We start from the raw sequence: 13,733 nt of genomic DNA, 5'->3' as shown, positions 1-13,733 counted from the left end.
CTTGGATAATATTGGAAATAGTGTAATGTTAGCTATATTAAATGCTGCTACAGATCTGTTGTTTGTAGGGTCACTATGAGCCATAGTTGACTTGATGGCACCTAACCACAGCAACAACTATCACACCAGAACAAATATTTATATGTGCACATTTTATCTATGTATCATCAAGACTGTTTCTGTGGGAATCACTATAATCTCCATTTGCCTTTGACAATGATGTTTTCATTCCTGAGTCTTACACCTTCTATTAATACTTGTATGCTCCAGTAATTTTTCTTTTTCCATAAAAACTCTGGGGAAGATTTTAATTTCTTCTTTTTAACCAGGGTGGTTAAAGGTTTTATCTTGCCTAACTAAAGGGAAAATATTTATCCTCTGTCAAAGAAATGTTAACTTTCACAAAAGTGTGTCTGGAAAATGTTTTGAGGAAGAGATGATTTAGATTTTTGAAGTCATTCTTTAGGGGTTTTTCAGCTCCTTCTTCGAAAGCATAGTGGTTTGGTTTTTTGTTTTGTTTTGTTTTGTTTTTGGTATCTAATTATGTACTATTACCTAAGGATGAAATAATTATTTCTAATAGGGACCAGTATATCTAGCAATGCGAGCCTCTGTTATCTCATATTTAAAACTAAGAAGACAACATTTCTTTTTTCCAAAGTGAATGGAAAGGAAATGAAATAGCAAGGTCTGTATATTCAGTGATACTTGTCGGTCAGTTTATTCTGATGAACAGAGATTACAGTCTACTTTGTCATAAGTGTCCCAGTGCTTGATAAATGATAAGGTTTACATACTATGTGGCATCCTATGATTCATGAAGTGTTTTGGTAGCAGTAGAATAAAAGGCACCACATAGAACTGAGATGATCTTGAAGGTCGACTTTGGCAAACAAATCATATAGTGTGTTACTCCACATTAAGAGAGCTTCTAGAATGGGACTGCTCTATCATGTGTTTATAGTATAGATTTTTTATGTCCTTTTCCTTGAAAATCTGAATTAATAATTCTTTGGTGGACGAAATTCCGGGGAGCTCTGGTGGTATAGTTCAAAAAGATTTGCACTGCTAAACCAAATCTTATCTTCTCTGAAGGTTAGAATCAACCTGTTGCTTTGAGGGGGAAAGATGAGCAATCTTGGAAACTGATTGAAGGTTTAGTTATGATTCAGAACTGATTCATTTGCAATGAGCTAGAAGTTGTTGCTTTTTTTATGAGCCAAAAAATGTTAATTTGTAAGCAGATTCTTAATCAAGACACCCAGGGGAAACTATTCCAGACACAAAGATACAAACTGGAAATAATACAAGACAACTGGAAATCATAGTGGCTTCAGCACAGTGAGTGTGTCTGTCTTCTCAAGCCTGGGTTGAAAATTCTTGAGTGCTTGAGTAATCAGAGAGCCTGTGGTAACTAATCTGTTATATACTTGAATCAGATATGGAATCACAAGATGTCAGAACTCAGACTGATTTTAACAACCATCAGTCTGGTGGTTTCCGAGTTAGGGAGTTTAAAAAAAAAAAAAATACAGATTTCCTAGCTTATGTCCAGTAAAGTGAGTCTACAAACTCTACTGAACAAGAACGAATTCAGTTCAATTCATTTATTGTTACTCATTAACCTTACGGAGATGATAAGTGGCTTTACTAGAGTCACATCACAAATAAGTGGTCAAATCTAGATTGTTTTGATGCCGTTGTCCTGATTCCTCTTGCTGTTCCTTTATTAGACCAATAGAAAGTGATTATAATTTATGTATTCATCATTGTCCTAAGCTCTGCTCTAAGATAAAGGTCTTGAAAAGAGAGTTAAGGAACTCTCAGTCTCATATGAGAAGCGATGTATAAAAAGTCGTTATAATGTGTTACAGATATTTACAAGTATTTTTCTGAGCCCTGATTATGAGTCAGGCTCCATTTTTTGAATAAAGAGGCAAGTCTGAACATACAAAGCTATGGCCAAATGCAGCTGACAGCCTAATTGAAGAAGAAGCAAGCATTGAATCAAGTGTTCAACGTATTTCCCAGTGTGCTAAAATGAAAATATAAATAATAAGAGAGATGGTTACTGGCTGGGGCACTGGCAAAGAGAAAGTGGGTTTTCCTAACCAGATGATGAGAAAAAACCTTTCTGAAGAGGAAATCAAAGTTAAGACATGTGAAAGTTAAATCCTGCAGGGTTTGTACATAGTACTTTGAAATCTCACGGCTCATGAGGGACAATGGAGCATGAAAGCTTCATGCTCAAGATTGGGCTTTGGGAAAACTCCTCTGATACCTTGGGGACAAAGAAGAACAAGTTGATTTCTTTTCCAAAGATCTTGTCTTTTAAACAATAAAGGTAAGAGGGAAGAGAAAAAGTCTTAAAAAGAATGTTGCTATCATTTCTAAATTTTTTACTTCGGTCATGTAACTATTAGGAATTAAACATGTGGTTGCATATATCACTACTCCATTGCTCTGTCACTTTTTAAAGTCTTCCTCTCACTCAATGGTGCCCCTTCTCTCAGCAGGCACTGCCTTTCATCACAGACTACATGAAAGCACCATGGGTAAACTCTGTACTTCCTGCTCCACAGTGGTAAATTGTCTGGACAGAATTTCTTATTCTAGCTGGCTCCATCCTGCCTCCTATCTTAGGTTAGTCTCTCTCTCTCTCCTTTGACAAATCAGTCTGTGAATTCTCACATTTGTTAAACTACAGATTTCCAAATTATTGAGGAGTCATGATATCAATTTGAGGGCTAAGGTGCATCTATCTGATTGAGGCCATAGTCTTCCCAATCACTTGCTATGCATCTGAGAGCTGGACAATGAATAGGGATGACAGCAGAAGAATTGATGCCTTCAAAGTGTGATGTTAGAGAAGAATACTAAACATGCCATGAACTACCAAAAGAACAGACAGATATGTCTTGGAGAGAGTACAGCTGGAGTGGTCTTTGAAGGCAACGATGACAAGGCTTCTTCTCATACTCTTCAGACATGTTGCTAGGAGGAGCTATTCCTTCGAGAGGGATATGATTCTGGGAAGGGTAGAGGGCTGATGAAGGAGAGGAAGACCCTCAAACAGATGGATTGACATGGTGACTACTGCAATGGGCTCTAGTGCATCAGGAAGTACAAAGATGGTACAAAATAGGCTAGAGTTCAGATCTGTTGTTCAAAGGGTCACTATGAGTAGTACTCACTGGCACCTAACAACAACAGCAACCCTTTTGGTTTACTGCCTCCAGCATATAAACATGTCCCAATCTCTTCATCTTCAACTAATAAACACAGCCTTTTCCAAGGCCAGTGACTGTCTCTCATCTTCACCAGATATCTTTTTGGAATGAGGAATGTCTCATTATTTTCTAGTCCCTACTCCTCTTCAGCAGGATATTTCTGTAGCCTCATCCCTGGCTACAATAGCTAATTTCTTGGTTGCCAAACCCAATGGCTATTATTCAGTCCTTATTGTGTCTGATTCCTTGGTAACTTCTCAGAATAGCCTTTTGTTTCCTATTAAAATGCCCCTTCTCCTCTATTGCCCCTGTGTTCCTTTTATCATCCTTTTTGATTTAAAATTCTTCATTTTTCATTAATTCTGACCTACCTGTAAATGCTGTTATTCCTCAGAAGCTATTTCTTCCATCTCCTCATAGTCTACAGAATTCCTTCATGGGTTTTTGCTTTGTTTAGTTTTTGTTTTTGTTTTAAAGGGAAAGAACACTTTTATTTTCTACTTATTTCAACCCTAGTACCTCACTAGCTCAGCTGGGAAAATTAGAACCATAAAGGCCTCATTCCTTCATGGTTTTAACTCTCTTTTTTCCTGCTACTGACTCCCAGATCTTCTGAGTTCTATCCCTACATATTCTTGGAACATATTCCCCAAACAGCTTGAGCTCGCTGTGTCTACTAAAAGAAATGATAAAAAGTTTATAGGTATTAAGGTAACAATTGCCTTCTCCAGTGTCCTAAAAAGCAACATCTCTCAGTAGAGACATGATCTGTGTGTGTTGTGTGTATGTGTGCACCTGTGTGTATGCTTATGTGAGTGTAAATGAAAGATGAAGAATTTTAGATAAGCTATAAAGGGGGAGGGTTTTGGTGTTTGGTTTTTTGTTGGTTTTCTTTCCTTTTTTTAATGAGAACAATATGGAGAACCTGGAAAGAATAATCTTGGGCACCTAGGGGAGAGGGCATCATGGAGGAGCAGAGAGAACAGGAGGAAAAAAGGAAAATAGAAAGGGGAAAAAAAGAGAGTTTTACTAATTGATTAAGATGATCAGATACTGAAAAGAAAGGAAGACAATTTTTAAAAGGAGAGAATTAAGGTTGCATAGAGAAGTGTACTTGGGGTGGGGGGTGGGGGGAAGGGACGTGGGAATTGTATACTAATGAAGGAATTTTTTTCTTTTTTTTTTTTCTCTCTTCGGAGGAGGAAGTGAGCTGGTGGGGAGGGGTGGGAAGGGAGAAAATTGCGGCAATGAATGAATGGAAATCCAAAACCTCTGTAAAAAAAATTAAATAATTATTAAAAAAAAAAAGGAGAGTTTTGGAATGTTCGGTCACACTACATGCACTGAGAAGAGTTTCCACCAGGAATGTATTCCTGTCTCCATACTTTTCAATCTGTATGCAGAACAGATCATCCAGGACGCTGGGCTATAAAAGAAGTGTGACATCAGGATTGGAAGTGGACTCATCAACAATCTGTGTTATGTAGATGACACAACCCTGCTTGCAGAAACTGAGGAGGACATGAAGTACTTGCTGCAGAAGGTCAAGGACTGCAGCCTTCAATATAGATTGAAGTGCAACATGAAGAAAACAGAGATTCTCACCACTGGGCCAATTGGCAGTATTATTATGGATGGTGAAAAGTTTGAGATAGTTAATAGTTTTAGATTGCTTGGCTCCACAGTCAACATTCTTGCTACCAGCAGCCAGGAAATAAAAAGACAAATTGCATCAGGAAAGTCTGCTGCCAGGGACCTCTCCAGAGTACTGAAGAGCAATGATGACAGTCTAGAGACTAAGGTGTGTCTTATCTGGGCCATAGTCTTTGCAATTGTGTGCTATGCGTCGGAGAGCTGGACAGTGACTAGGGATGATAGAAAGAGAATTGATGCCTTTGAGCTGTGGTACAGAAGAGTGTTGAATATACTATGGACTGCTAGGAGAACAAACAAGTTTGTCCTGGAGAAGGTGAAACTGGGATGCTCCCTGGAGGCAAGGATTCTGAAGCTTCAGCTTACATACTTTGGGCATGTTGCAAGGAGGGACCAGTCGTTCGAGAGGGATATCATGTTTGGGAGAGTGGAGGAACAGCACAGGAGAGGAAGACCCTCGATGAGACGGATCGATTCAGTGATTGGGGTAATGAAAGTAGGTGTGCCAGAGACAGAGAGGTTGGCAACAGGATAGAGCAGGGTTTAGGGGTCTTGTACATAGGGTTGTTATGAGTCCCAAGCTACTCATAACAACAACAACAACATTCACTGAAATTTTGTTCATTCTTTCTATTTGTCTTTGCTTCTTTTTCTCTTCCTTTCTCTTCTAGTCTTCTATCTATCCTTTCCTCCTATTCTTCTTTTTCTTCCTATTTGCTTATCTTACATTTCTGTGTTCATTGGACTTTAAATTCATCCTCATTGTTTTCTCTATTGCATTTTATTGTCACTGTTTGCATGTCTATCTTTTCCCATCCATGATGGACTTTAAGGACTCCATTTTGTATTTTACTCATTTGTTACCTCTGAGTAACATTAAAGTATTCAGTATAGGACAAGTGTTTAGGGGAATTTTACATTAAAGGTCAGAGGAAATGTCTTTATTCTTACAACCCTTAAAAGTAGAACATAAGTACTTTTTATCTTAGTGATAATAGCTCAGAACTTACAAGGCACAAATAAGACTGTTATAGCAAAATGCCTTTAATTCTACTCTTAAAAAACTAATAAAAAATCAAATAATACCCACTCAGTATTTTTATCTCTCTCTTAAATGCATTAGAAGTTCTAATGGCTTCCCTATAAGCAAGTTGGACAAAAGCATTAGTGACCAGCCATCACTAATTCCCTCTCTTGAGGTGGCCTGTTGTCCCTGTCAAGACCAACAATGATGGCATCCAGCACCAACCTTCCCTTTCAGGTCCTCTCTATTCTGTAATAATGAATTAAAACCACTCTCTAGTAATTATCACTAACTTTTTAGCATGAAGAAAATTCCAGTGGCTAGTGGAAAAGAGTTTCATTGCCAACCCAAAGGCAAGTGACTCAAACCAGCCAGTTCTACAAAAGAAAGAAAGATAAGCAAACTCCTCCTTCTCATTTGACAGCCTCTGGCAAAATGCTGGAGGGTCAGCTAAGAGTCAGTTCCAACTCAAGAGCTGTAAGTTGGAGGATTTGTTATTGTTGTTTGTTTAGTTATAATATAGATGGCTTCACATGGTGTACATAAGAGTTGTATCTCTAATTTTCTTGTCATTGCTGTGTACTGTACTGTGGAGTCAGAATTGACCCATAGCTGACTCTCCAGTGGATTTTCAGAAGCAGTAAATCACATGAGAGAAGTTTGCCCACCCTTCTTTCATGGAGCAGCTAGCATATTTGAACTGCATGCGTTTGAAATTGCAGCACAGTTTCTTACCAGTAGGCTACCAAGGCTCCATCTAATTTTCTTAAGTGAGAGAATTTGACATTTTCACTCACTGTGGGTCATCTTTTCATGAAAAAACATTAACTTAATTTTCAACTTACTCATAGAAATATACATACTAGATACTTAGAGGGAAAAAATTTATGATAAGGGGTGGGCTTTCTATATTATAAAATAGTTTGTATTCACTTCCAGAGAATAGAGCAAGCCTACCTCTCTGTGTGACAAATAAGTAAGGGGAAGTTATCACTAGCTACCATCATTGCTGGTCTTCTTACATATAGTTTCACGATAGACAATACATTTTGAGCGTACTAGTCTAAATTATGCTTTCAGTGCTTTTAACATGAAAGAAATGACAACCCTGGAGAGATACGACACATCTTTTAAAATTCCCACTTAAACCATGAGATGCTCTGCGAAGTGGGGCCTACCCTCTCAAGACTTCCTGTGTGGTTTGCATTTTGATCACTGGTTCCAATTTCTTCATTTCCCATTTCTTGGTTAACAGAAAATAAAGCAGATTCTCAAGGCAGACCTTTGACTCACAATGTGCTCATTCTTTCAACAGAACATATTTATCGAAGCAATAGAAGGATAAAGGGATAATGATACTTTATCTGGGTTGCATATTTCTTTGGATTGTCTCAAGAGAGAGAATCAAAGGAGTTAATGTTCCAGGTAGGTGTCTTTCAATTTCCCCAGTAAACTGCAAGTCTTGTGGTCAACATTTAAAGTGACAGCCAACATGACGTAGCTGCCATATGGTATATCAACCTATAATGTTACACTACTTCTTTTAAAATGGGGAAAGAGAGAGACATTTGGGGGGCAAAGAGCTCAACCAACATCAAATAACAATGATTAATTATGTCAGCAGAGATGGGTGCTCAGAGGAAAGAGGTGGAGAGGCGTATCTAGTGGGTCAGCTATTTTGAATGGGAATCTCTGTCATTAACTGTAGATACTAGAAAGCATTTAGAGAATAAGCTTTTTATCCTCTGCAAAGCTGAAAGAGTAAAGAAGACACACAAAGAAAATTAGTCTCTGTTAAGTCCAACCCTCTTGTAGAATCAAGAAGTTAGTATTTAATCTTCGAATTCATTTTTTTGCTACATTGTGGTTTTCAGATTGCTCCACCAAAAAACTCATTTGGACATATCATGCAAGGAATGAAGAGGAATTTCTATTATTTTGTGATCTTCCAGAGCTACAGAAATCTCATTTCTCTCACAGAAATCAACTTTCACCAGCACAAGTCCCTGAACAGGGGCCCTGCAGTGGCAGTAAGAACCTATCTGATGTCCAATGGTACTTACAATCACAAAACGAAGACCCACAACGGGAGATCAGTAGAAATTATCCTCGTATCCTGAATGCCCTTTATTTTTCTCCCATAACCATGAAAGATGCTGGGTCATATATCTGTCGACCTAGGATTAGGTATGTTCCAATGCTTTGCTATCTTAAAATAGTCTCATATCCTTAATTATTGGTATTTAGTATCTATGATCACTGGACCTTGCTAACTCTTCTAGGAACCCCCAGGATGATGGCTGTTGTATCAAGATGATTGTAGTAGTCAAGCCCAAGAAAAACACATCCTGCTCAGATGCTGGACATGAGCAAACTCTTCGTTTGGGTAGATTGGCATCAATTTCTTGTCCCGGTCTTAACTGTGAAATTCCCACACAAAGTCCAGAAGTGACCTGGTACCATGTAAGAATGATCTCCTGAAGTTGAAATGAGTAATTTTTTTTAATGTTAACATATTGAGAGTTGCTTCATATCAATGTGAGTTTGAGAATTAGAGGACTAAGTTTCTCATGGGCTTGCCCCAAAGTTATGGTCAAAACTTGAAATGGTTTCCCCTCTTGCTTTTCTTCAGTCATAGACCTGATATTTCAATGATTAACACCTTCTTTTTGATAAAATGTAATTATATTACCCATGAAGTAAGACATAGAATTACATCTTGTATACTTTGGCATATTGAGAGGGGCCAGACTTTGGAAGAGGAAATAATTCTTGGAAAGATGGAGCAATGGCAAAGAAGGGGAAGAACCTCAACAAATGGACTGACACAGTGACTGTAATGGTGGGCTCAAACTTGTCAGAGGTTAGGCAGATGGCACAGGATAGGGTAGGGTTCAGATCCATTGGTCAAAGGGCTGCTGTGAGTCATAGTTGACTTAATGGCACTTAACAACAACATCAAAGTTAATGCAGAAAGATTAACTCATTTTCACTATGTTTTGGAAAGCAGTGAGCATTTGTTAGGGAATTGAAACACAAAACAAGTACATTTTAAATACTCTGTGAAAGACTTAGGAGATGGACTAGTTTTCAAGGAGGATAGGTGTGGGAGAAAAGTAACGGCAAACAAGAGATAGTATCAGACAGTAAGTATCTTTCTTGCACAGCAAAGAGAGAAGGGAACGCAGTCCTAAAGAGAAAAGACAAGAGACAGGAAGTTTCATTGTGACGTTGATGTCACAGAGGAGAAACATTCAGAACAAAACCACTTCATATTTTCATCCCACTTTATATCATTTTTCCAAGTGCTAACATTTGGAAGTGTCTTTTCCAAAGGAGTCAGTTAACCTCTGCATGGTATAATTTAAAGGATAAAGTTTTAAGTTTCTCTAGGAATTGCAAGTGGTTTTTAAAAATGTAGAATTTTTGCCTTATTCAGGAAAAATTTCAAGTTTTACTTTGTTATCTCTTAGTCTAAACATAGTTTTAAGTTGCCACTGACTGAAGTAAAACAAAAAGATGAAATCTGTTTATGTGAAGGTTTTATATACTTCAAAAGAAAAAATTAGTGACCCTTGAGGGTACAGAAAGTCCCTAAGGTGGTGTCATTACTGAGCTAAGGGCAATGTGTGTGGGAGGGGTTTTGTTACTTTTTGTTGGGGGGAGGGGGCAGAAGAAGGCACCAGGCAAAAGGCTAATGAATTACCTGCTAATAAAAAAGCTGGAGGTTCAAATATATCCAGAGACATTTTAGGAAAAAGACTCAGAAATGGACTTCTAAAAAATTACCCATTGAAAACCCCACAGAGCACAGAGATGACTGTGAGTTGGCGTCAACTGGACAGCAAATAATCGTTTGGGCTATAATGATTGTGGTCTGAGAAGATGTTTTCTTTCTTGATTTTCTTATGGCTCTCTGGTCATAGATAGATAGACACATGTTATGATGTCACTATGAAATTATTTATACAGAGAGAGGGTAAGCAATGTGTTTAAGGACTCACTTTTGAATTTCATAGCTACAATGAAAGCATTATTGCCTCAATAACATCCTAATTTAAGAAACACATTCATTTCATAACAGCTACAATGAATTGAATAGCCAGTCATCTGCTCATTATTTTCAGTTCTCTCCAAATAACAAAAACTCCACTGGTTTAGAAGACCCCGTATTTGGGCTCTTTCTAGTTTTCTCGCTGTGGCTAGTAAGTGTTTGCAGGCCAGTGACGTTGACTGAGCCTCAGTGACATTGTTGGTATGTCAATAGAACCCATGCTCAGAATAACTTTTCCGTTGGTGGTTTTAAGAAAATCTCATTTGTTTGCTGAAATGCTGATGTGGTTGCTGGCTCTGCGTGTGCATGTGAACTGTGTTCCATGGAATTTCTGCATGTATATCTTCCATTTCTCCTTCTCATTTTCTTTGGCCTATTTAGTAATTATCATCTGTTGTCACTGAGTGAGCCTAGTGATGTAGAAGGGAGCTCTGGTGGCCTAGTGAATAAAGATTTCCCTGCCAACCCCAAACCAGGCAGTTTGAATCCACCAGCAGCTGTTCAGAAGAAAGACGGGCAATTTACACTCATGAGAATTACAGCCTCTGAAAACCCATACAGGGTCTTCTAGGAGTCGGTTCCTAACAACAAGTGACGTGGAGAACTGGTGAGCTTGTTACGACTGTTGTTGTTCGGTGCCATCGAGTCAACTATAACTTATAGTGAACCTATGAACAGATCTGAACCTTGCCTTATGCTACCCCGTCCTCATTATCTCTTATTTGCTCAAGCCCATTGTTATTTCTGTGTCAATCCGTCTTGTTCAGGGCCTTCCTCTCTTTCATTGACCCTCTACCTGCCCCAACATGATGTCTTTTTCCAAGGACTCGTGCCTCCCAACAATGTGCCCACAGTATGTGAGATGAAGTTTCACCATTCTTGCCTGTAAGGAACACCCTGGTTATACTTCCTCCAAGACATGCTTGTTGTTTTGTGAAGTACGTGAGATATCCAGTGTCACAATAAATGGTAAGAGTAGTAAGCCTAAAATAAGGAATCCAAACAAGGATGAAGTAAGAACAATTTAGATAAGATTTTTGAAAACTGTTTCAAGGCTGATATATTTATTCATTCTGTTGTTCTCATGAACATTGCTATTAAATTGATTTTAAATCATATAACCTCATATGTTTCAGAGTAGAAACTGCACCCTACAAGGTTTCAATGACTGTAAGATCTTTCAGAAGTAGATCATTAGGCCTCTTTTGAGCATCACTGAGTTGATTACAAGTGCCAAACTTTTGGTTATAGCCTACGGCTTAACTGCACTACCCAGGGGCTCCATATGCCTTTTAACTACCAGCTATTTAAAACACTATGTTTTTGAAAATATTTTTAAAGACCTGAGCCATGCTATGAGAAATACTGATATATTCTGCTGATTAGCTGAGGTATCCTCCTGAGTACTAAACAAAGGGTAGTTATATTTTTTAAAAAAATCTATCATTTGAAATAAGAATTTTGCAAATATGATTTTAAATACAATCCCTTCATTGCTTGGAGAATATCCTCATTTCAGACTGAAGTTTTACCTCATTGGTTCAAACCTGAAAATTTTTTTCTACAGATGTGATTGAATTGATAAAAATTCTCCGGTTAAAATGTTATTCACTCTTCTTTTCTGAATCAGGATGGAAAATTACTCCCTAACAAAAGAAGCAACCCCATGTCATTAGGTGAAGTCTATGACTTTAACAGTGGAACATATACATGTGATTACAAGCAGTCGAATAATACAAATTTTTGGATTGTCAGAGCTGTCATCCAAGTAAAAACAGTCGGTAAGTGAGATGGGTTGATACAGTAAGGGGCAATGGAGATTGGTGAGTCAGAATTAGTGAGACTGGCTCAGGACAGGGCAGGGTTCAGAGCTGCTGTTTATAGATATGGTTGCTATGGGTTGCACTTGCTATGGGTTGCAGGTGATTGATGGCACATAACAACAACAACAAAGTGAGATTTTAATTTTCTGATTTGAGATATGAAAAATTCTTTTGGATTTTTTCCCCCAAGGAAAAAAGAGATAGTTACACAGGCAGAGTCATGTAGAGCCTTCAATTCCCCCTACTTTGCAGTGTTTCCTACTATTCCTTAACACCACTGTGGGGAACTCTGTTGACCTAGTGGCAAAAAGCTGTGCTGCAATCCCAAAGGCATGTGGTTGGAATCTACCAGCGGCTCTCTGGAGGAGAATCAGCAATCTCCTCCATGCAATTAACTGCCTCAGGATGATCGGCTATAAGTGAGTTTCGACTTGGTGGCACACACACACTCACAAAAACACTCTACACCCCTACATGCAAGCAAGATGCTACTGAAGATTATCCAAAAAAGACTGGAACAGCTCATCAGCAGAGAACTACCAGAAGTCCAGGCTGGGTTTAGAAGCGGTCGTGGTGCTAGGGATATTGTAGCTAATGTTAGATGGATCTTAGCTGAAAGCAGGGAATATCAGAAGTATGTCTATCTGTGTTTCATTGATTATGTAAAGGTGTTTGACTGTGTGGATCATAACAAACTGTTGCTGACTCTGAGAAGAATGAGCACTTGATTGTGCTAATGAGAGCCCTATACTTGGACCAAGAGGCAGTCATCAGAACAGAGCAAGGAAACACTGCATGGTTTAAAATTTGGAAGGGTGTATGACAGGGATGGCTTCTATTTCCATACCTTTTCAACCTGTATGCAGAACAGATTTTCCGTGAGGCTGGACTCTATGAGGAGAAGTATGGTGTCAGGATTGGTGGAAGATCTATCAACAATCTGCATTATGCAGATGACACAGCCCTGCTTGCTGAAACTGAGGAGGACTTGAAGTGCTTGCTGCAGAGGGTCAGGTACTGCAGCCTTCAATGTGGATTGAGACTCAATATCAAGAAGACAAAGAATTTCACCACTGGACCAATTGGCAGCATCAGGATGGATGGTTAAGAGATTGAGATTGTTCACAGCTTCAGTTTGCTCAGCTCCACAGTCAACACTCTTGGCACCAGCAGACAGGAAATCAAAAGATGTATTGTAATGGGAAAGTCCACTGTAAGGGACCTTTCCAAAGTACTGAAGAGCAGTGGTGCCTCTCTGGAGACTAAGGTGCATCTGATACAGGCCATGGTCTTTGCAATCACTTGTTTGTTATTGTCAGAAAGTTGGATAATGACTAGGAAGAATAGAAGGAGAATTGATGCCTTTGAGCTGTGGTGCTGGAGAGGAGTATTGAGTGTACCATGGACTGCTAAGAAAACAAACAGATTAATCTGGAGAATGTTAAACTGGGATGCTCCTTGGAGGCAAGGATTCTGAGGCTTTATCTGACATACTTTGGACATGTTGCAAGGAGGGACTGGTCCTTGGAGAGGGATATCATGCTTGGGAGGGTGGAGGGACAGTGCAGGAGGGGATGACCTTCTATGAGGTGAATTCATTCAGTGACTTGGGTAATGGGGATGGGTGTGTCAGAGGCAGTGTGACTGGCAAAGGACAGAGCAGAGTTTAGGGCCCTTGTACATAGGGTCGCTATGAGTCGCAAGCGACTCGACGGCACATAACAACAACAACAACAACCGTTAGCATTGAGACTTCCAAAACCCTAGATATATAATTAGATATATAAAAGTATAATTAGTTATTTTTATAACTCCTTTCTTTTACACTTCAAGTCAATTTCCTCCTATATAAGGATGTTGTTGTTGTTATTGTTGTTGTCGTTGTTGTTGTTGTTGTTGTTGTTATGTGCCGTCGAGTCGCTTGCGACTCATAGCGACCCTATGTACAA

General features: G+C 38.9%; 1 protein-coding gene across 1 annotated transcript in view; it reads left to right on the top strand.

Moving 5' to 3' along the window:
* The first annotated feature begins 7,259 nt into the window (after positions 1 to 7,259).
* The window catches only part of IL18RAP (interleukin 18 receptor accessory protein), a 31,852-nt gene continuing 25,378 nt past the window's right edge, over positions 7,260 to 13,733 (top strand). Inside the window, exons 1-4 of the mRNA XM_006884600.1 lie at positions 7,260 to 7,332; positions 7,782 to 8,094; positions 8,190 to 8,370; positions 11,592 to 11,742. Of these exons, the coding sequence (XP_006884662.1) occupies positions 7,260 to 7,332; positions 7,782 to 8,094; positions 8,190 to 8,370; positions 11,592 to 11,742 (718 nt within the window). The remainder of the gene's footprint in view (positions 7,333 to 7,781; positions 8,095 to 8,189; positions 8,371 to 11,591; positions 11,743 to 13,733) is intronic.

The sequence above is a fragment of the Elephantulus edwardii genome, unplaced genomic scaffold (genome assembly GCF_000299155.1).
Source record: "Elephantulus edwardii isolate Elephantulus edwardi_28Jun2011 unplaced genomic scaffold, EleEdw1.0 scaffold00036, whole genome shotgun sequence".
NCBI classification, from domain to species: domain Eukaryota; kingdom Metazoa; phylum Chordata; class Mammalia; order Macroscelidea; family Macroscelididae; genus Elephantulus; species Elephantulus edwardii.
Note: the sequence above shows the minus strand (reverse complement) of the source record. Positions and strands in the feature narration are given on the sequence as shown.